Source organism: Cebus imitator, unplaced genomic scaffold, assembly GCF_001604975.1.
Source record: "Cebus imitator isolate Cc_AM_T3 unplaced genomic scaffold, Cebus_imitator-1.0 Scaffold536, whole genome shotgun sequence".
In the NCBI taxonomy this organism is placed as follows: Eukaryota; Metazoa; Chordata; class Mammalia; order Primates; family Cebidae; genus Cebus; species Cebus imitator.
The window spans coordinates 337,918-361,661 of NW_016107851.1; the positions used below are offsets into that span (position 1 = coordinate 337,918).

Sequence of the window (23,744 nt, forward strand, 5' to 3'; positions counted from 1 at the left end):
AAAAAAAAAAAAACTCTCTCTTTCTCTTCCTTTCTCTCTTTCTTTTTTTCCTTTTTCTTCTTTCTAAAACAAACAAACAAAAAAAAACCTCATCTCTAAAAAAATTAAAAATAAACATAGAATTACCATGTAACTAGCAATTATCTTTCTAGATAAATGCCTAAAAGAATTGAAAATAATAATTCAAATAAAAACTTGTATCTGAATGTCCACAGCAACACTATTCACACTAGCCAATAGGCAGAAACAACCAAAATGTGTGTCACTGATGAGTGGATAAACACAACGAAGTGTGTTAATACAATGAGAATAGTATTTGGCCATAAAAAGGAATGAAATACTGATTGATGCTGCAGCATGGATGAACCTGGGGGGGAAAAAAAAAGAAAAGATTATACAAATTCTCCATAATTTCTTCCAGAATATAGCAGAGAAAATACTTCCTAATTCATTCTGTGAGGCCAGAAATCACCCTAATGCCTAAACCAAAGACTTTACAAAAAAACTATAGACCAATATTTCTCATGAACATAGATATAAAAATTTTCAACAAATATTAGCAAATTGTAGTCAATGATGTATTTAAAAAAATTATACACTGTGACAAAGTGGGATTTATCCCACATACACATGGCTGGTTCAACATTTGAAATTCAGTTAATGTAATCTGTCACATCAGTGGGCCAAAGAGGGAAAAAAATCACATACAGCAGTAAGTGCACAAAAAGCATTTGAAAAATCTAACACCCATTCATGATCAAAAACAATAATAAAACCTCTCAGTAAACTAGGAATGGAAAGGAATTTCCTTTGTTTGGCAAAGAATTTCTACAGCAGCAACAACAAAACCAAAACTCTAGAGTTGACATACTTAATGATGGAAACTAGAAGCTTTCTGCTAAGGCCAGGAACAAGGCAAGGATGTTCCCTTTCTCTACTCATTTTCAACATCATACTAGAAATCCTAACTCATACACCAAGACAAAAAAAAAAAAAGGAAATAAAAGGTAGACCCATTTGGAAGGAAGAAATAAAGTTCTTCTTGTTCATAGATGGCATGATCATCTATGTAGAAAATGCAAAAGAATTAACAGAAAAACTCTTGGAATAAATAAGCAATTATAGTAATATTTCAGGATACCTAGGTCATGTACAGAAGTCAGTAACTTTCATATGTGTTGGCAATGAACAAGTGGGGTTTGAAATTAAAAAAAGTATCATTTATATTAGCACTCTCCAAAAATAAAATACCTAGGTATAAATCTAACAAAATATGTACAAGATTTTTAAGAGGAAAATTGCAAGACTCTGATGAAAGAAATAAAAGAAGAAATAAATAAATGGAGAGATATTCCATGTTTATGGATAGGAAGATTCAATATTGTCAAGAAGTCAGTTCTTCTCAACTTAATTTATAGATTCAGTGGAATCCCAATCAAAATCCCAGCAAGTTATTTTGTAGATATTGACAAACTGATTTTAAAAGTTTATATGGAGAGGCAAAAGACCCAGAAAAGTCAACACAATTTTTTAGAAGAAAAAGTTGGAGGATTGACACTATCCACATCAAGATTACTGTAAAAATACAGTAATCAAGACAGTGTGATGTTGGCAAAAGAATAGACAGATCAATCAATGGAACAGAATAGAGAGCCCAGGAATAGACCCAGGTAAGTATAGTCATCTGGTCTTTGGCAAAGGTGCAAACAATATGATGGAGAAAAGATACACTCGTCAGCAAATGGATCTAAAACAACTGGACATCCACATGCAAAAAATCTAGACAGAGACCTAACTCAAAACAGGTCACAGACCTAACTGTGAAATACAAAGCTATAAAACTCCTAGAAGATTTTCTCTAGAAGAACTTGGGTTTGGTGATGACTTTTTTATATGACACCAAAGGCACAACCTATGAAAGAAAGAATTATTAAGCTAGACTTCATTAAAATTAAAAATTTCCACTCTGCCTAAGACACTGTTAAGAAGAGGAAAATGCAAGCCACAAAATGGTGGAAAATATTTGCAAAAGATATCTGGACAAAGGACTGTTATTCAAAATATATAAAAAATTATTAAAATACAAAACTAAGAAAACAAACAAATCTGATTTAAAAATAGGTAAAAGACTTTAACAAACAACTCACTAAAGAAGATAAACAGATAGCAAATAAGCATATGAAAAGATCCTCCATATATAGTATGCATAAGGAAAATGCAAATTTAAGCAAAAATGAGATACTGCTATGTACCTATTAGAAATCCAGAATCCGGAACACAGACAACACCAAAGGCTGTCAAGCATGTGGGGTAAAAGGAGTGCTCATTCCTTGCTAGCAGGAATGCAAAATGGTACAGCCATTTGGAAGACAACTTGGCAGTTTCTTACAAAACTAAGTATACTTTTGCTATTTGATCCAGCAATTGTACTCCTTAGTATTTTATCAAAGGAATGGACACTTAACGCTTATACAAAAACCTGCACACAGATGCTTATAGTGGGTTTATTCATAATTACGAAGACTTGGGAGCAACCCGGAGGTACTTTAGTAAGTGATGCGTAAATAAGCTGTGATACATCCCTGCAATGGAATATTACTCCGCACTGAAAGGAAATGAGCTATCAAGCCATGAAAAGACAAAGAGGGCCTTAAATGCACTTTACAAAGTGAAACAAACCTATTTAAAAAGTCTGCTTACTGTATGATCACAACTATATGACACTCTTGAAAAGGCAAAAGTACGGAAGCAGTAAAAAGATCACTGGTTGCCAGGGTAAGGGTGACGGAGGGCTGAATACGCGGGGCATGGAGAATTTGTAGGGCAGGGAATCTACTACTTTGCATGATACCGTAATGTCGGATGCATATCATTCTATGTTCAAACTCACAGAATGTAACAAGAATAAACCCTAATGTTAACTGTGGAACTTAGGTGACAGTGATGTGTTCATGGATTGTAACGAATGTACCATTCTGGTGCAGGGTGCTGATGAAATTGAGGCTCTGTGTGTGGCGGGATAAGGCAGGGTATATAAGGGCAATCTCTCTACCTTCCTCTCAATTTTGTTATGAGCTTAAAAACTGCTCTAAACATTGTGTTTATAAACGGAAATAATCCATCTTCTGAGAACACTCTCTGATACTAGGTGCTGTATTTCACATACCTATGGCTATCCAGAAGAAATATTTTTCTCTAGATAGCAATTTTCCTTAAGGATTAAAACAACTGTTCCCCGCTGTGAGGGAAGCAGTCAAAGGGAAGCAACCAGAACAATTCTGCCTTTATGTACTCATTTCATTTGTTCATCTTCTGTCTCAGTATTTATTATAATTTTTCTTGAAAAAAGAACAGGACAAATTGAGTGAGCAGCAATAAAAGTAAAGGTAATAGTGTCAGTGAAAAATGAGATCTTAGGACCCACACGCCTGCCCTGAGCTGTCCACCTGGAAGCCTGTGTTGTTCAGCTTTTCTTCCCCTGTATCTACAGAGCACCCAGCTCCTGACACACACAGTAACTGAGTGAACAAATCAGTCAATCTCAAATGTTTCTTGGAAAAAAAAGTGACACTTAAATCTAGTACTATAAAAATGAATGAATTTGCATATGTTATAAATCACATATTTTGCTAAATCTTTTATCTTAGTTTTAGCTCATAATAAATAAAATCAGCAATTTAACTTTGCTAATGCTCTAACATACAACAGAGAGACAAAGGATTCAAACATACAACTGAAAACATAAATACATTTTTATTTTCCACTTCACTTAAGTCAGAGAGCTTGAACTTTTTAAAAGTAATTACTTTAAGGTTAGATATTTTTTAATTGTCCATTCATGAATTTGCAATTTCTTCTTTTCATTGTGCCTTTTGCAACAGCATATGTCTTTCAGAGGAAAGAAAAATAAGTTTTGAGTATATTAAAGTCAGATAAATCACAGAAATTAAAATTACATTTAACTGGCTAATTCTCACTTCTAAGCTTTACAAATCAAAGGAAAATTTAGTCATTTGATTAAGACTAAACTTTAAATTTTTTTTCAGAAAACTACATTTATAAATAATCTTTTTTTAAACTTGAGATATTAAATATATAGTTTGGGCCGGACATGGTGGCTTACCCTTGTAATACCAGAACTTTGGGAGGCCAAGGTGGGTGGATTGCCTGAAATCAGAAGTTCAAGACCAGCCTGGTCAACATGGTAAAACCCCATCTCTACTAAAAATACAAAAATTAGCCAGGCATTGTTGCAGGCGCCTATAATCCCAGCTACTCGGGAGGCTGAGGCAGGAGAATCACTTGAGTCTGGGAGGCAGAGGTTGCGGACAGCCAAGATCGCACCACTGCACTCCAGTCTGGGTGAAAAAGTGAGACCCTGCCTCAAATAAATAAATAATAAATTAATGAATAAATAGATAAATAAATAGTTTAGAGGGATACCTTTTAATTTGTAATTAAGTCTGAGAGCCCTTACCTTTTTGACTGAGGCTTAGAATTTTGGTTACCTGTGGTATTTGATATTTTGAAAGCATAGTAAACAAAACTGTTTAAAGTTAGTTATGAAAAATAGGAAAAGCTAGACCAAATTATTGATATGTACAACTGAAGTTTTTTTATATTGAGGATAAAAAGCACATTTTTTTTTTTTTTTTTTTTTGAGACAGAGTTTCACTCATGTTACCCAGGCTGGAGTGCAATGGCGCGATCTCGGCTCACCACAACCTCCGCCTCCTGGGTTCAGGCAATTCTCCTGCCTCAGCCTCCTGAGTAGCTGGGATTACAGGCATGCACCACCATGCCCAGCTAATTTTTTGTATTTTTAGTAGAGACGGGGTTTCACCATGTTGACCAGGATGGTCTCGATCTCTTGACCTCGTGATCTACCCGCCTCGGCCTCCCAAAGTGCTGGGATTACAGGCTTGAGCCACCGTGCCCGGCCCAAAAAGCACATTTTTAATAGGCCATTAGCATTTTCAAATAACCTTTAACATTATGTTACTTGTTTCTCTGTATTAAAGGTATCTTAAAACTTCTGACATTTTCTGTTCTCCAGTTCATCTGTCTAAAATAGCACTCTCTGCGTCATGAGGTTCTTTCAGTTACAAACATGTATCTGTGCCTTAAAACTAAAGCTTGAAAGTGCTTTGGTGAAGCAAGTATAGTTAAACTTTCCATCTGCGGTTTTATTACTCCTAATTATTATTTTCTTTGGAAGACATTCAATTCTATTTTTTCCCAAGGTGTCTGAGCGTCCCTTCCCATTGTTAGTTAGGTTTCTTCCATAAAAATGTGTAGTCAGGGCTGGCTGGGGCTGCTGGAATCATATTCTTGGCCTCTTTTCACTTCCTTTCAATTATTAGATATTAAGAAGTCTGCACAGCAGCTCCAGGTCCACTGATGCTGTTGTTGACTTAGATTGATGATACCGTTCCCTTCTTTGGCCACTTTTAAAAGATTGCTTATTTTAACTGTTTACCTTGGGCTATGTTCACATAAATGACATCTCTTAACATAAATATGAACTATCTCTTGTAATACATATTATGCAACTAAGATAATATTGGCTGATTTTTCATACAGTGAGCCAGGTATCGTGTGTTTTTTTGAGACGGAGTTTCGCTCTTGTTGCCCGATCTTGGCTCACTGCAACCTCTTGGGTTCAAGTGATTCTCTTGCCTCAGCATCCAGAGTAGCTGGGACTACAGACGTGCGCCACCATGCCTGGCTAATTTTTGTACTTTTAGTAGAGACAGGGTTTCACAATATTGGCCAAGATGTTTTCATTCTCCTGACCTTGTGATCCACCTGCCTCGGCCTCCCAGGGTGTTGGGATTACAGGCGTGAGCCACCGCGCCTGGCCAACATATGTTTTAAATAGGGAATATAACCATCCCCATCTTACGGACAGGGAAACTGAGGTACAGTAGTTCATTGATCTGTCCGTTGTGCTAGTAAGTAACAGTGTGGGAGGAAGGAGTGATGGAGCCACATGGGGGTAGTGATCTCCTGCTCGTTTTGTAAATGGCCTAGTGCAGTGCTCCCTGATAGAACTGTCTTTGATGGTGGAAGTGGTCTCTATCTGCTCTGTCCAGTATAAGAGCAACTAGTCACTGAGGTTACCGAACACTTGCAGAATTTTATTGCATTTTAATTGATTAAAATTAAATGAGGCCACATGGGGTCTGGCTATTGTGTTGGACAGTACCACTCTAGAATGATTAACTTTATTCCAGCAATTCTGGCATGGGACCAGCCTCTAAAACAAGGAGATGCCAGAATCATATTGACCTAACGCCTATGCACCATGGGAGCTGCCTTGTGGTCAGCCTTCCTCCTGCCCTTCCTTCTCTGAGCTGCCGTCGACCATGCCACCGGTTCCCGACCCATCTGTTTCCAGTCCTCCATGCTCCTCAGGCCAGATGCTGTTTGTTCTGAGCAGGCGTCCTTCACTAGCTCCTTTGCTCCCCTCCCTGAAAGCCCCAAGCAGCATCTCTTCCCATTCAGTTCTTTTATAGCAGTTCTATCCACATTTTTGGGAAAATATAGGACAGGTCGCTGATCATGTGGAGTCTGAGGATTTAATCCCATTAAGCCATATTTACCCTATCTCTCCTCCACTATGGGATTTCATTTTTGAAAGTGTATGAAAAAGAGAATTCAGAATGTTTTTCCTACTTCAGAGTCAAAAAATACAAAATCTGGTTCTCAGCGCCCCGTAAGTAGTACCTGCTGGGCCTTCTGAGCCATAAATACGGTGAGGGTTACTCGGCCATCAGGCACCCTTTCAGCTCCCGAAACTAAACCTAGCTTTGGGATATGTGGGAGTGGATGATTTTTGTTTCCCTGTAGTAACCGCATTAGACTTTTAATTCTTACTGCCTAGAATTCACCCAGCCCCATCCCATCCTCCTCCCCGGTATTAATGCCAACAATGTACTTTTAACATGATCACTTCGCAGCAGTAAATCAGGAAACTAGTTTTTGCATGAACCACTTGAAACAGGCTTCAAGTCTCTGGCACAGTTTTCAAAGTAAGCTTTTCTAACCAGTTATTGGGAGAACTTGAGTTAATGTGAAAAAATAGACTCTTGTAAACAACAACATACTTTCCTCCCATGGGGCGTGCCCAGCTTCATATTTCTGGAGATGTTTACATTTTTGAAAACTGTTTTTGTCTCTGTGAGGAAAGTTAAAAAAAATTTAATGTAATTTGCAAACATAAAAAATGAGATTCGTTTCTGCCATTTAATTACAGTATTGCTCACTTTATTTATGTTTAATTATAGCTGATCTAGCCCAGGGAAAGTTGTCAGATATTAACAAGCTCTTGCTTGTCAGTTTTCTCTAAAAAACTCAAGCACAGATTTTCAGAAACTGAAAGTTGAGGGGAAATATCTCTTCAGGGTTGTTTTATTAAAGGAAATTAAAAGTTGATTTCTAAGCACCAGCAAAATAAATCTAATTTGTCATTTCCATTTACATGCCCTAGATTTTCCCTCCAAATAACTTCTCCATCCACATTTAAAATTTAACATTTAACTTTTAAAGTTCAAAGGACTGCGGTTAATAATGCACTGGCTGTACAAATAAACAGTGCTTTCGACCCAAGGCCCAGAATGTGTTTCCTGGATGACGAGGGTCTGTGAGTTCTCCCCTGTGGTCTGAAGAGCTGCTCCTCCCACCTGTAGGTGGTACCCATTTATGTTTTTGTTAAAGGCTGGATTTGCAGAGGGAGAAAAGAGAGAAGGGGATTTGGGGACTGTTTACTTTGAGTCATTTTGCTACTGGAAAGCCACCAAATGTGGCTTAAAATGTTGGGCAGAGTGACAGAGCTGCTGCTGCCGCCAGCTTGGGTGGATGTAGCCCAGCTGCATCCAACCCTCTGCTGCCTTGGGACCAAGATAAGGAAGCCCGCTGACCCCACTCCACCCAGACATCCCCACCCCAGCCGACCCTGCCTGCCACCCTGCAGCCCAGGAGGACTGAATGCCCACACCGGAAGGGAACAATTGCTGGAGCCCTTACAAGCTGTTGCTCCCTAGGATTTTTAAAAAGCATTTAGGAAATACTGCCTTAAATAATATTTGTTCATCCATTCATTTATCAGCAAGGATTTGTTTCTTATTCACTGGCCCATTATGTACCAGGCTTTTGGAAAGAAGAGGTGGAGGGAGGTGTCGGATGCTATGGGTTGTTCACTTCTCATATGATTTTAGGAAGTAAGTAGGGATCCTATAATAATACCTTTTTATTGCATTATTATCTTATCTACGTATATGTTTTCCCATCTTAAAGTTTATTGATAAACATATCTTCTCAGGGATTTGGGGATGTACTAGGTACTTCCTTCAAGCTTTTAACATGCCAGGTCATAATTTCAAGAATACAGGCTATCGAGTATTTTAAAGCAGAAATGCATTTCTACCATTAATGTTAACGGTGGACCATGCTCCATAAACATAATCCCATGTCCCTCATGCTGAAGCCCAGGTTAATGATGGACATACTCTGCCTGTACTCTCTTTGCCCTCCCTTCACCAGACACACACACGCGTGCATGCACGCACGCACACACACACACACACACGCACACACAGTCCTCCTTTTGCCATAACCATCTCTTGCCATGATGGGAGGGACAACCCTAGTGCAACTTGGAAAGATTCAAAGAAAACCCAGAGCTGGACAGTGGAACAGCAGATTTTACTTAGGACTACTGCAGTAGAGGAAATGAAGGCTCGGTGTGGAACTGGGTTCCGCTTCAAATACAGCATTGACAAGTGGGGATTGATAGCCAAGGAGCAGGGTGGGTTTGGGGGATGAAAAATCACGGAGAGGAACCGTCAGGGGTGAGGGACATTCTGGCTAAACCGATCTCACAGGATTCTTGCTGAAGACAGGCCAAGGTGACCAGACGTCACCTGGGGGATGGTGAGGGTTGAGGAACCTGAGAAGATGTTGAGCATGGCCAGCTTTAGCTAGGATTTTGGGAAACTGGGCTCTTGAGAACAGGCCCCAACAAACGGTGGCTCATAGGAACCTATCTAGAGTTTGGCCAAAGAGAGACTCCTTCTCAAAAGGTTAAACCCAAACCTAGCTCATTTCATTATTTATTCGCTTACTTGTCTGCCTGCAGCAGAAAATAATATACCTAGAGAAATTATTCCTTTCTATCCAAAAGTTATGCAGGAAAAACAAAAGATTTGATATTGTTTTTATTTGCTGCCTGGTTAGGTCATCTGATCAATACAAATGCAATGGGCCAAACCAAAATGGAGGCCCTCTCTGTGCCAGGACTTGGGGTGCAGTGGTCAGAACAGCTCCAGCTCCATCCATGCAAGGGAATACTCTCTATTTGCTGATATGGAGCACTCTCCAAGATGCATGGAGTGAGAAAACGAGAAGTCTAGTTGCAGAACAGTGTTAATTAAATACATGCACACACACTAGGAGGACATTTTTGGCAGGTTACCCCAAAACCTGTGTGGGGGGAGTGGGAAGTTAAAGACTAGGAATGGGAAGAAAGGTGAACTGTTGATTATTCTTTTTAAACCTCGTGTGTGTAATAGTTTCTTAGTATACAAGTGGTAAAAAGAAAAGCAAAGCAAAGATCTCAGGCCAGGGTAGTGACACAGGACTGTGAAGGCAGTGTCAGTCTGTGCTAACCAGTGTCACCATTTGGAGGCTGTTGAGCTTCCCTTTCAGCTGTTTTGCCTCTTTCTTTTGTTCTTGGTAGTTATGTATTGAGCTTAATGGGGAAGATTTCAAGGCATTTCAACCACCCAGTTTTACTGAATGAAATGAAAACATCAAAGCAGACATTTATATTGGGGGTAATTTAATATTTATGTGCAGTTTATAGCCTGGATTACGAGTACTTACAGAGTCTGTGTTTAAGGTGCATTAGAAATATGACAGTCAACTCAAAAAGCGGTTGCTGTCATGGGCACCATTCTGTAATTTGATTCCTTGAAATCACCTCTGAAATTTCTAGTTATTTCATGTTTCCAGTTAATTCAGCATGTAGAATGGCCACTTCATCAATTTCTTAGACTTTTATGAACTGAGGGCTATTTTTAATAGTTTCAAATTAATATTAAGCTTTCAAAAATATTATATTTTTGAAAACAGTAAATACTTCAGAGAAAACATATTTTAAATACAATTTCCCAAATAGTCTCTATAAAAGTTTCCATGAGTATTTGGGATATGTTCAATTAAGTTTATTATTGTGTCAAAAACTAAGCACAAAGACCTCCCCACATTAAGCTGTATGTTCATTTTCAAAAGAGATGTGACACTCAAACTGTTTAAGCCTGTGGGTTACTTATACAGTTTCTCAGTGAAGGGAGGAGGTGACTTGGAGACAGTCAGTAGGGCAGGGAGCGACAGTTGACTGACAGGCAGGGACACAGGGCTGTCTTACAGCATGGTGCAGCAGTTGACTCAGATCGGGTTGAATTAGAGTTTGTGTTCCATTAAACATTTTTTTTTTTAGAAAATTATGATTTCTTTTTGAAAGATTTTTAGTCAATAAAAATATCTTAGATGGAATTTCGGGTCTGATGTTACCTTTATTTCCAGAGAAGATTTATGATACTTGAATCAGCAAAGTTGGTTTATTGGGCCATCGAAAATCTGAAATTGTAACACTTATAATTTGTTTAGAGAATGCGCATTCTGTACTTTATTTAGAGTTTAGCAGCTTTATATGTTTCCCATTTATTCCTCACACAACCTGTAGGGCAGGTATTCTTATCCTCATCTCTCAGATGAAGAGACTAAGGGTCGGAGAATTCCTAAAGTATCTTGGCCAACAAGTGTCAGAGCTGGCATTGAAATTCATGTGTCTTTGGATCCATTGTAGGAAAACACATACTTTTTTCCTATATCAACCTGGCTTGAAACAGAATTTCAGAGGACATTTATTCCCAGTTAATGCACCTCTTCCTCTGCATTCTCCTTGCTCTTTCCCTTTGTTTTCTCTTCTACTTCTGCTTTTCCTTTCCTTTGTTGTGTTTTAACTTGTACATGAGACTCTTACAGCCTCAAGCTGCCTAGATCAAAGTGAGATTTTGAAACACTCTCCTCTTGCCAGAGATGGCTAGCATGGGAACAATGTGGAGACCACCCCCAGAAGTCACGTGTACCTGTGCTTTGATCCCAAGGGACTTTGAGAGTGGGAGGCTCTCTCCTGTACTTCAGAAAGCCTGTGCCTGCACACAGCTCTCCCAGCAACCAAAGTGCTCAGCAGAAACACAGCTGTCACAGCACAGAGCCAGAGCCACATGATTACCTCACAAAGACCCAGCACATGCCCAGAGAAATTCTTCTTGAATATGCATCTTTATTGTTTTCCTATTACAAGAGTAATGGATGCTTTCTGCAAAAATTAAATTATGTTTTGCAGAATTATAAAACTTGAAAACACCCCATAATTCTAACCTTCCCCTCCCCTGAAAGAGGTTATCCCTTTTAACAGTCTTAAAGAAATTCTAACTTGTTAATCAGTTCTTTAAATCAAGTGTTGTTTTTCTCCCCCTCTCCCCTCTGTGCCTCTGATGTAGAACATTGTGTGGCTGGAGCTCTCAGGAGTGAGGAGGAGGCTGACCTTTCACCTTTTCCTCCTTAGTTCTTTGTTGTGTGCGTTCCTGATGTACGTTTGAAAGACAGGCAGAGTAATTCAAAGGAGGAAAGAAAGTATCACTCACCCAAAATGTGAATGAGTTAATTAGTAAGAATCTAGATGGAAGTGATTCCTCCGCATCCTTTGTTGAGTAATTTATTAAGTACAGGCAGGTCTACCCTTCAAGTTGGTTTTCTTTTAATTTTTGGTCAGTAAGTACTGCTTAGTTGATTTGTATATAAATATGGACGAAGAAATTAAAATATATAAATTTTACAGAAAAACGGGAATGTTGAACAAGGTGGGACTCGTATTCTAGCATCCAGGGTTTACAAATGAGGAAACTGAGATTTTGTGCAACCCCTCCTTCCTCTGTGGTGTCCAGTCTGCATCTGTGGGCTTGCCCAGCCTGCTGCCTGCGTGAGTGCCCTTCTTGCTCCTCGTAAGCCGCTGTTTTTTGTTAATGATGAGTGTTCTGTAGAAACCATCACAAAGATCAACAACAGGCGTTACCAACAGTGTATAGTCTTTCAGACACCTTCCTATGGGTAATACATATATGTATATATAAAATACCTGGCAGGCCCTATGGTATAGTGGTAATGAAATCTGACTCTGCAATTAGATGACATAGGTTCAAATCCTGGTTCTAACACTACTTCTGTCACCTAGCACAAGGTACATAACTTCTCTGAAGCTCCCTTCCCCCAACCTAAGAAATGGAAAAAATGGCAGTGCTCCCCAAATTGGGAAGGAATATGGATTATTTAGATAATGGTGTAAAGTTCTTGGCCAAATGTTGGTACTTACATGAATGTTTTTGTAAACAATGGAATCATACTTCTAATTCTGTATTAAAATTTATTTGTAAAAAAGTTGTCATGAGCACATCTCACGTCTACATTCTTCTTTTTATGGTTGCATTACAGCTACGTTATACAATATGCTATAGTTTACTGAATTCTTGAACTTGTAGAAATGATTGTATGTGGGTCAAAGAGCCATTTGTTTGGCCCATTCTTGGAAAACAGTATGTTCTGATGTTCAAATCTAGAGAAGCTTGAGGCCTTTAGTACCACAGCGTTTGTCTCAATGGGAAGTTAACATCTTTCAGCAAAAGTGTAAGACTCTTTCTACTGTCAGGAAATAGTAAATTTCTAACGATTTCAAGAAGCTCTCCATTTGGGCTGATTTCTAGGCTTGTCCACTAATGAAAATTGTTACGAACTTATCCTCATTTTTTAAACTAACACCCCTGATATCAGAGTACTGATTTTCTGCCCTGGAAGTGAGTGTCAGAATGTTTCTCTGGCTTTAGCTTCTGAGCATGTACATGACTGGATTAATTAGAGGAGAAGAAAGTGCCATAATTCTTCCACCCACTGGTAGTAACTCAGCGGTGGGAGCCTGAGAGCCCCTTGATTATTCCTATGCTCACAGCTTCTTGAATAAAGTGGATGACTAAGTGGACTTACCGTAGTAAGAGAGATCATTAGCAGTGGAAGACACATTTGAACTTGCTGAAAGAGCTGCCTTTGTGTCTAGGAAGACTGGCACTTGGTAATTATTAGACCAAGTCTTCGTTTCATCCCAGCGGTCTTTCCTTTTTCACGCTGGCAAAGTCTGAATAGCTTTCTATTGCCCGTTAATCCCCACAGGAATGTGGCTTCGGCTATGGGGAGGATGCACAGTGTGTGACGTGCCGGCTGCACAGGTTCAAGGAGGACTGGGGCTTCCAGAAATGCAAGCCGTGTCTGGACTGCGCACTGGTGAACCGCTTTCAGAAGGCAAATTGTTCAGTCACCAGTGATGCCATCTGTGGGGACTGCTTGCCAGGGTGAGTTGGCCAGTTTCTTTCCCTTGTAATTACTTAATTAAGTAACTTTTAAAAAGGCAATCCCCTGTTCCATTCTAAACTGCAATGCATACTGATACTAACCTGAAGGTGCTGGTGGAGTGTTTGTGACTTCTCTCAATATTAACGGCTGTATCCTCTGTGGTACCGCGCGCCATGCATGCAGCAGGCACTAGCTATAAATACAATGAATAGGCATGCTAACAAAGGATTTCTGTTATGAAAATCTAAGGAGCTCCTACAAATCAATAAAAAAGGAAACTTGGACAGAGTGACACATGAATGAACAGGCAACCCACAAAAGAGGGGACCCATGATGGCTAACCCTTGTTAGCCATCAGACGACTGCAGGTCATACCATTCAGCCATTCAGCAGAGATTTGCCCAGCCGCCATAGGCATTGCTTTACTTACTTGGGCTATGTCAGAAAATAAAGTGGCAAAGATCCCTGCCCATGGGGAGCTTATATTCTTATAGGTTTTTTTTTGTTTTTTTTTTTTTTTTTTTTGTTTGTTTTTGAGATGGAATTTCACTCTTGTTGCCCAGGCTGGAGTGTAATGGCATAATCTCAGCTCATTGCAACCTCCGCCTCCTGGGTTCAAGCGATTCTCCTGTCTCAGCCTCCCAAGTAGCTGGGATTACAGGCATGCACCACCACGCCCACCTAATTTTTTTATATTTTTAGTAGAGACAGGGTTTCTCCATGTTGGTCAGGCTGGTCTCAAACTCCCAACCTCAGGTGATCCGCCAGCCTCAGCCTCCCAAAGTGCTGGGATTACAGGCATGAACCACCGCGCCCGGCTTCTTATAAAAAGTCTTTAAAAATATTTAAATGGTAAATAATGAAGAAGCAAATTATGCAGAAAGCAGATGATAATTGCTGTGGAAGAAGCCCTAAGGCAGACAAGGGTGATTGGACATGGCCACAGTGAGGGACAGGACAGTAACAGTGTTAGGTTGGATCATCAGGGTGGGCTTTATTGCCAAGGTGAGATCTGAGCAAAGGCTTGAAGGAGACGAGGCACTGAGCCAAGCAGAGAGCTGGGGAAGAACACTGCGGACAGAAGGAGCCTGCAGTGAGAGGTTCTCAGGTGGGCATCCACTTGGTGTGGGTAAGAACTGTCAGCAGGCCGAGGGAGTGGCAGGGAGAGGGAGGAGTGCAGTACACAGAGACGCAGAGCAGGGGAAGGGGCGGGCAGGTGTGAACAAAGAAGCATTCAATGGACTTGTCAAAAAGGCAGCCAGGCCCAGGGAAAGGCCACACCTGGGCCAGGGGGAGCGTCAGGGAAGAGGGAGTCTAAAATTCTGACTGCTTCTAAGCAACGGTGAGATGGATTAATACAGACAGCTGGAGGAGAGAGTCTGGATGAAGAGCTGGACTCAGGGTGGCAAGGGGGTGATCTGTAAGGCAGGGAGGAGGCGTTGTTACACCAGGTAAGCAGAGAACAGGAAGAAGCAGAATATCCTGAGAGCTTAATGGGGATAGAGTGGAGCCAGAGTTACTGACCAAAGACAGGAGAGAGGCCGGGCGTGGTGGTTCACGCCTATAATCACAGTACTTTGGGAGGCTGAAGCGGGCGGATCACGACGTCAGGAGTTCGAGACCAGCCTGACCAACATGGTAAAACCCCAGCTCTACTAAAAATACAAAAATGAGCTGGGTGTGGTGGCAGGCACCTGTAATTCCAGCGATTCAGGAGGCTGAGGCAGGAGAATGGCTTGAATCCGGGAGGTGGAGGTTGTGGTGAGCCGAGATCTTGTCATTGCACTGCAGCCTGGGCAACAAGAACAAAACTCCGTCTCAGAAAAAAAAAGGAGAGCGAGGAACCAGAAACCCTGGAGCAACAGAAACCAGTCCATTTTGCGAAAGTAAGAAATAACCAGAAACTGCATTACATGAACAGTGAACATTTATTACTTACAGTGTACCAGGCACCCGGCCCAGTACTTTTCATGAATTATTTTCTATAATTCTCACAATGTTTTAAAGAGGAAGAAACTGAGCTCTATTCAGGCAAGATCATCCACCCTGTGTGTGATGAGTCTAATGTCAGAATTCATGCTCCAGGGCATTACAGACAAAAGACTAACTGGACCGACCATAAGGTCAAAGGGGTTTTAACCAGATGTGCGGGGGGTGAGGTCTTGTTGAGGCCAGAGGGGAGGTAAAGGTCCGCACCTGAAGAGTGGAAAGAGTGGAAAATAGCCCAGTGGGCCCAGCTCGGCCATGTGCAGAGACCCAGCACCGAGGAAGCTGTAAGATGTAGTAGGCTGACACCGGAAGCACACACAACGAAAGAAAAGACAGCTCTGTTGGACTTCATCAAAATGTTAAACTTTGTACTTCAAAGGAGACCCTTTGTGGGGTTCTTAAATGGAGACAAGTCCATTTAAGGCTTCAAAGGAGACCCTTTGAAGTACAAAACAAAACCACACAACCCACAAAATAGGAGAAAATACTGGCAAATCCTATGTCTGGAAAAAAACTATCTTAAGTAGAATATGTGAGGAACTCTTACAACGAATTAGTAGAAAGACAAATAATCCAATTAAAATAAGGACACAGGGTTTGAATAGACATTTCTCCAAAGAAGTGTACAAATAGCCAATAAGCACATGAAAAGATGGCCAACATTGTTAACAATCAGGGCCACATACATCACCCCCACTAAGATCACTGTAGCCAACAAAAACCAGACAGTGTCTAATGTTGGTGATGACGTAGAGAGACTGGAACCCTCAAACACTGTTGGTGGGAATGGCAAAGGGTACAGCCAGGTTGGAGAACAGTCTAGAGTTTCTTCAGAAAGTTAGACATAGAGTTACCATGTGACCTGACAGTTTGACTCTTAGGTGTGTAACCAAGATAGTTGAAAACTCGTCCACACAAGAACTTGTACACTAGTGTTTGTAGCAGCAGTTTACATAACAGCCCCAAAACTGAAACAGCCCAGCTCTAGTTTGAATGCGTCCCCTCCAAAGTTCAGGTGTTGCCAATGTGATTACATTAAGAGGTGGGGCCTTTAAGAGGTGATTAGGTCATGATGGGCCCACCCCTCACAAAGGTGTCCTGATACAGGGGCTTGACAGAGGGAGTTTGTTCCTTTTATTGCCATTCCACCGTCTGCCATGTAAGGACACAGCATTTCTTCCCTCTGAAGGATGCAGCAGAAAAGCCCTCACCAGATGCCAGATACTGGTGTCTTGATCTTGGACTTCCCTGCCTTCAGAACTGTGAGAAATAAATTTCTAGTATTTATAAATTACCCCGTCTGCGATATTCTATTACAGCAGCACAAAACTAAGACAAACCCAAATGTCTATCAACTGATGAATGGAAAAACCAAATAGGATATATTCAAACAACAAAATATTATGCATCAGTAAAAAGGAAGGAAATTCTGACATATGCTATGAGACGGATGAACCTAGAAAACATTATGCTAAGTGAAATAAGCCAGTCACAAATGACTGTATATTACATGATTCCGTTGAAATGTCCAGAATGGCAAATCTATAGGGACGGAAAGGAGATTAGTGTTGCCTAAGAGCTGTGGTTGGGGAAGATTGGGAATGGGGGGTGACTGATAAGATTATGAGACTTCTTTGGGGATGATGAAAATGTCCTAAAATTGATTGTTGTGATGGTTGTACAACGCTATGACTACATGGAAACCTATCCAATTGTACACTTTAAATGGGTGAATTGTGTGGTGTCTAAAGCATAACTCGATAAATTTGTGCCTTAAAAAATAAGAATGGTCTATAATCTCATACCTGTGACGATATCTATGGATATCATTACCCAGAGTGTTGAGCTTGTACAAATCTAACTGAGGACGTGAACTGGACGTCTCACACATCTCTGTTGTTTGTGTTATCCAGTCCTCTGATAAAAGCCTGTCTGTGCACATCTAGTCTCTTCATCTGAGGGTAGGGAAGTGAGGAGGTCTTCAGGGACTGAGGTAGGCAGTGCCCAGGGAGGGTGGGAAAGGCCTGACCTTTAGGACGGAGTTTCACTCTTGTTGCCCGGGCTGGAGTGCAATGGCACGATCTTGGCTCACTGCAGCCTCCGCCTCCTGGGTTCAAGCAATTATCTTGCCTCAGCCCCCGGTGTGGCTGGGATTACAGGCATGCACCTCCACGCCTGGCTAATTTTGTATTTTTAGTAGAGACAGGGTTTCTCCTTATTGGTCAGGCTGGCCTTGAACTCCCGAACTCAGGTGATCTGCCTGCCTCAGCCTCCCAAAGTGCTGGGATTACAGGCGTGAGCCACTGCCCCTGGTCAGTACTGGGATTTTATAGAGCCCACACTGGGCTGGGCTGCCGGAGTGGGGTAACAGGTCTGCCCAGGACTCCACCACGCCTGGTTCCTCCTGCTTCCCTTGGTCATTATCATTTGAGCCCGCTGCTCTAGTTTCTACAGTGTTCGTTTGTTCTTTAAGTAAATACTTAACTATAGGAAAGTTATAAATGAATAGACATTTGAGTGATATTTCAGTTTATTTATATGATTACTTTAAAATCCCATCCCTGGCCAGGTGCTGTGGCTCACGCCTGTAATCCCAGCACTTTGGGAAGCTGAGATGGATGGATCACCTGAGGTCGGGAGTTCGTGACCATCCTGACCAACATGGTGAAACCCTGTCTCTACTAAAAATACAAAAATTAGCTGGGCGTGGTGGTGTGCACCTGTAGTCCCAGCTACTGGGGAGGCTGAGGCAGGAGAATTGTTTGAACCCAGAAGGCGGAGGTTGCAGTGAGCCGAGATCACAGTAGAGCAAGACTCTGTCTCAAAAAAGAAAAAAACAAAAAACCCCATCCTTTCTAAGTCAGTAGTGGCATATGTGGCAGGCATAATTACATAGTGACTTTTACCGAGGTCTTTTCAACGTGTTTTCAAAGTACTCTTCCAGTTTAACTATACTTCTGTGAAGAAGCCAAATAGTTGAAACCCATTTTAGAAACCGAAAAACTGAAGCAGAAAGACATGAGCAAAATGCATATTGCTCCCTGAAAAGCAATGCAGAAGTCAGCATAAGGCAGGCATTGCTCCTTTTGGTGCCACTCTGTCTCCTGAGGCCTCATTCTCTAGCAAGAACCTGCTGCTACCCATAGACCCAGGCCTCCCAGGACACCAGCTGCTTCCCTCTCAATAGCAGGCAGGGTATGGAAATCATCTGTCCTCTGTGCCCACAGTTTGAGTCATTCAAGAAAGCCAGCCCCTTTATTCCCAAATCTGCTCTGTGACTTTAAGCCAGCCACTTAACTTCTCTGACATGCATTCTTCTCACCTGTAAAATGACCATGTCATAAGAATCCACCCTGCAGAATTGTTAGTAGGATTGGAAATGTAAGGCATGCAAAGTGCCCAGCAGAGTGCCTAAGCCATAGGAAGCCCTAATTAAATATTGGACATTATTGCCAGTTGATGGTTTGCAGGGACCAGTAAAAAGTTGGCATGAGATTTTCAGTGAGTGGCCAACAGGCCTCCAGGCTCCTCTGCTGGTGCCCGGTTCCGGATTCCTTCCCAGCTCAGGGGAACTGGAACCCAATCTGATGAGTAGACTGGCCCCCGCCAGCCCTTTGCTTCTTGTGGTGACAAAGACAACTAACACTGAGCACTTACTGTTGTCTGAACCACTCTGTAAAGTAGTGATTCCTACCATTCCCTCTTTACAAAGAGGGAAACCAATCCTCAGAGTGGATAAATGACTTCCAGAATCACTCAGCTTGTAAATCAAAGGACTGGGATTGACCTCGAAGCTCCTCTGCCCCGTGCTTAGGTGCATGCCTGATTTCACTAGGAGGTCTCCCCTGGGGCTTCTATGACTGATGGGAAATACTGGGACTGCCTCTGCCCGTCTGTGCTGTGTGCCCGCTTCACTCTCAGCCTACCGTCAGCAGACCCTTTGCTCCTGGAAGCTGCCTGAGTTGCCTGGGTTTTCACATTCCCTTGCCTCAGCTCTCTGTTCTGTGCTCAGTGTGTTCCCTAGTAACCATGGCACTGCTCAGGAGATCTAGACTCTTACTCTAATGATTAGTGTTGTCATTAGTATTTGTTCACCTTCAAATAAGGGGCATTGCTGTGGATTGCTGAGGAACACACACAGCAGGCTGACCAACCAGTACCAAGCAAGGTGCTAGCAAGAGCCCAGGACAGAGCAACGCGGTCATCCAGTATCTCACAGACACTGTAGAAAATCCAGCCCTGACTTGACTGTGATTCACTGGGTGTAGTAACTGCCTTCAACATTGTGTTAAGTGAGGTCATTGTAAAACCAGAACCGTTCTATGGCATGTCATCTCCTTGCAGAAGTGCATTCATTGATTGAAGAATTAACAGTCTACAGCCAGATTTTCTTAAAATAGCAGTTGACAAACACTGTGTTCGTTAGGCTAACCAGTGCTATTTGGATTCAGTTCAATTAAAAATGCCTCTGCATTGGGAGGTTGAGGTGGGTGGATCACTTGAGCTCAGGAGTGTGACATCAGTCTGGACAACATGGCAAAACTCCATCTCTACAAAAAATACAAAAATTAGCCTGGTGTGGTGGTGTGCACCTGTAGTCCCAGCTACTTGGGAGGCTAAGGTGGGAGGATGGCTTAAGCCCAGGAGGCAGAGGCTGCAGTGAGCTGAGATCACACCACTGTACTCCAGCCTGCGCGACAGAGTGAGGCTGTTTTAAAAAGAGACAAAAAAGAATGAAGAAGCAAGCAGACCAGATACTGCTGATAGCTGCCCTCAGAGCTGGGTCTGAGCATCACCTCTCCATGCATAGTAGCCACCCGGGAGCCCCGCTTCCCCTCCTTTCTAGTTAGCATTTCTAATTATTTCTAGTTAGTATTAATTGTTGTTCACACAGCGCACAGTGGCTCATGCCTATAATCCCAGCACTTTGGGAGGCTGAGGCAGGCAGATCCGGAGGTCAGGAGTTCAAGACCAGTTTGGCCAACATAGTGAAACCCCGTCTCCACTAAAAATTACAAAAAAAAAAAAAATTACACGGGCGTGGTGGTGAGCCCCCGTAGTCCCAGTTATTCCGGAGGCTGACGCAGGAGAATCGCTTGAACCAGGGAGGTGGAGGTTGCAGTGAGCCGAGATTGCGCTCCAGCCTGGGTGACAGAACAAGACTCCATCTCAAAATAAATAAATAAATAAATAATTTAAAAAATGGTTATTCAAAATATGACAACCTTCTAGCATCATTTGTCTCATGGTCCTCAAACTATTTAAAATAAATTTTTGGCAAATATATTATCTTTATCAGGGAAAGCTCAGACCTCAAAACTGTTTTGTCACAATTAAAGTTCTTTATTTTTAAAATGTTAAGTAGTGTCTATGCTTGATCCTCAATACCTCCCATTTCCCTAACTTTTTAAATGTTAAAAGATGGATTTCTGTATCCTCAATATTTGTTCTTGAGAATGTTGGATATTACATTTTTTTTACTTTTTTGCTTTTTACATGAAATTAGTTTTTACACATAAAACAGTATTTTGGGCTTTCTCTGTATTTAATTCAGTGAACCTCTATTGGGCAAGTTTTCTGGCTGAAAAGATAAAAAGTATTAGTCTGCATATGTTACAATGTTTCGCAAGACATCTTAAAGAAGAAAGCTCCTTTATATTGTCCTGTGATTTAAAAAAAATTTATATACATTTTTATGGTAGTGAAAAACACATAACATAAAATTTATCATCTTAACCATTTTTAGGTGTGCTGTTCAGTAGAGTTAAGTATATTTACATTGTCGTGAACAGATCTCCAGAACTTTTTCCTTTTCTCAAGCTGAAACTCTATACCCATTAAACAACTCCCCTTAGCTTCTTCCCCCCACCCCTGAAAACACCCTTTGTTCTGTTTCTGTGAATTTGACTACTCTAAGTGCCTCATATAATTGGAGTCATTCAGTGTCCATCCTTTTATGACAGGCTTGTGTCACTTAGCATTATGTCCTCAAGGTTTATCCATGTTATAGCATGTGACAGTAACCCCTTACTTGTTCAGACTGAGTAATATTTTGTGAAATACTTTGTTTATCCATTTATTCATCAACAGACATTTGGGTTTCTTCTGCCTTTTGGCTACTGTGAATAGCGCTGCAATGAACATGGGCATGCAAATGTCTCTTCAAGACCCTGATTTGAGTTCTTTTAGATATAGACCCAGTAGTAGAATTGCTGGATCATATGGTAGTTCTGTTTTTAATATTTTGAGGAACCTCTGTGCTGTTTTTCATTGCAGATGTACCCTTGTACAGTCCCATCAGCAGTGTACAAGGGCTCTAGTTTCTTCACATCCTTGCCAACACTTGTTATTATCTGTTTGTTTGTTGTTATTGTTTTGATAGTAGCCATCCTTATGGGTGTGAGATTATATCTCATGTGATTTTGATTTTCAGTTTGCTGATGATTAGTGATGTTGAACATCTTTTTATATACCTGTCAGCCATGTGAGATATTTCTCCAAAGACATAAATGTCTATTCAAGTCCCTTGCCCATTTTTAAATTAGGTTATTTGATTTTTTTATTGATGAATTTATAGGAATTCTTTATATATTATGGATGTTAACCCTTTATCAGACATATGATTTGCAGATATTTTCTTCCATTCCATAGGAATGTTTGTGTCCTTTGATGCACAAAATTTTAAATTTAATGTAGTCCCATTTGTCAATTTTTGCTCTTGTTGCCTATGGTTTTGGTGTCATATCTAACAAATCATTGCCAAATCTAATGTCATGAAGCTTTTCCTCTACATTTTCTTCCAGGAGTTTTATAGTTTTAGGTCTTACTTTTAGGTATTAATCTGTTGCATGTGGATGTTCAGTTTCTCCAACATTCCTTAAATAGAATGTTCTTTCCTCCCTGAATGGTCTTGGTACCTTGTTGAAAGTCATTGACCATATACACAAGAATTTACTTCTGGGGTCTCTTGTTTATTCTACTAGTCTAGTTGTCTGTCTTTATGCCAATACCATACTGTTTTGATTATTGTTGCATTATATTATGTTTTGAAATTAGGAAGTCCTTGAACATTTTTTTTTTTACTTCATGAATCCCAAAATGAGTAATTTTATTAATATCTAGTGGGAGTCACTGTATTACATATCCTTTGAAAGATTGTCATCTTCAAGCGAAAGTAGAATGTTGAGCAATTTCTGAATGTATCTGGGCATTTGCGATAACTTACCTAGTTTCAAATGCAAATTTTGCCTCTACCATAAATTATACAGATTTGCTACTACATTATCCAGTTTCACAAAATAGTTGCATCTACTTCTTGTCCTCTCTAGACCTGTTCTCTATATTACTGTTTTTGTCATAGAAAAATATATGTGAAAAAAGAAAATCACTTGAATTCCCACAGTCTAGAAATAGTCACTGTTAATATTTAGTATATAATATCCTCCCAAACTTTTTTCATTGTAAATATATACACATAACTATTTTTAACTGTATTGGTAAGCAGTCTGAGAAAATTGATACAAAAGTGTGTGCCTGCACAAAATGGAATCATATTATATGCATTCCTTTGTTTTCATTTAATGATATTTCATGAATTTTAAAAAATGTGTATAGTAGGTCTTCATCATCATTTTTAAAGGCCACCTGGTATTCAATTGCCTTGGGTCTACCCTGATGGGTTATTTCTATTGGTGGACATCAGGATTGTGCCTAATTAGCTTTTTCTCTTTTATAAACAATGCTGTGATTGTATTCTTACACATACAGCTTTACCCAGTTGATTTCTTTAGGATGAGTTTCTAAATATGAAATTACTGGATAAGAAGTGTAAACTACTTTATAGAATTCTAGTGACAGATTGCTAAATTGCCCTCCTAAAAGTGTCAATTTATGTTCCCACAGGCAATATATGCATATACCTATTGACCTATACCCACACCAGCACTTTCCCAATTTTCTAAGTAAAAAATGATATATTTTCATTTTAGCTTGAAAGTACTTGATTAATAATGAAGTTAAACATTTTTATTTTAAATTAAAAAAATTAATTGCGGGCCGGGTGTGGTGGCTCAAGCCTGTAATCCCAGCACTGTGGGAGGCCAAGGTGGGTGGATCACAAGGTCAAGAGATCGAGACCATCCTGGTCAACATGGTGAAACCCCGTCTCTACTAAAAATACAAAAAATTAGCTGGGCATGGTGGTACATGCCTGTAATACCAGCGACTCAGGAGGCTGAGGCAGGAGAATTGCCTGAACCCAGGAGGCGGAGGTTGCGGTGAGCCGAGAT

General features: G+C 40.6%; 1 protein-coding gene across 5 annotated transcripts in view; it reads left to right on the top strand.

The window, feature by feature from the left end:
* Nucleotides 1-23,744, top strand: part of TNFRSF19 (TNF receptor superfamily member 19) — a 109,484-nt gene that overhangs the window by 35,820 nt on the left and 49,920 nt on the right. For all 5 annotated transcript variants that reach the window (XM_037733524.1, XM_017514731.2, XM_037733526.1 and 2 more), the window contains exon 4: nt 13,288-13,466. In XM_037733524.1, the coding sequence (XP_037589452.1) occupies nt 13,288-13,466 (179 nt within the window). The remainder of the gene's footprint in view (nt 1-13,287; nt 13,467-23,744) is intronic.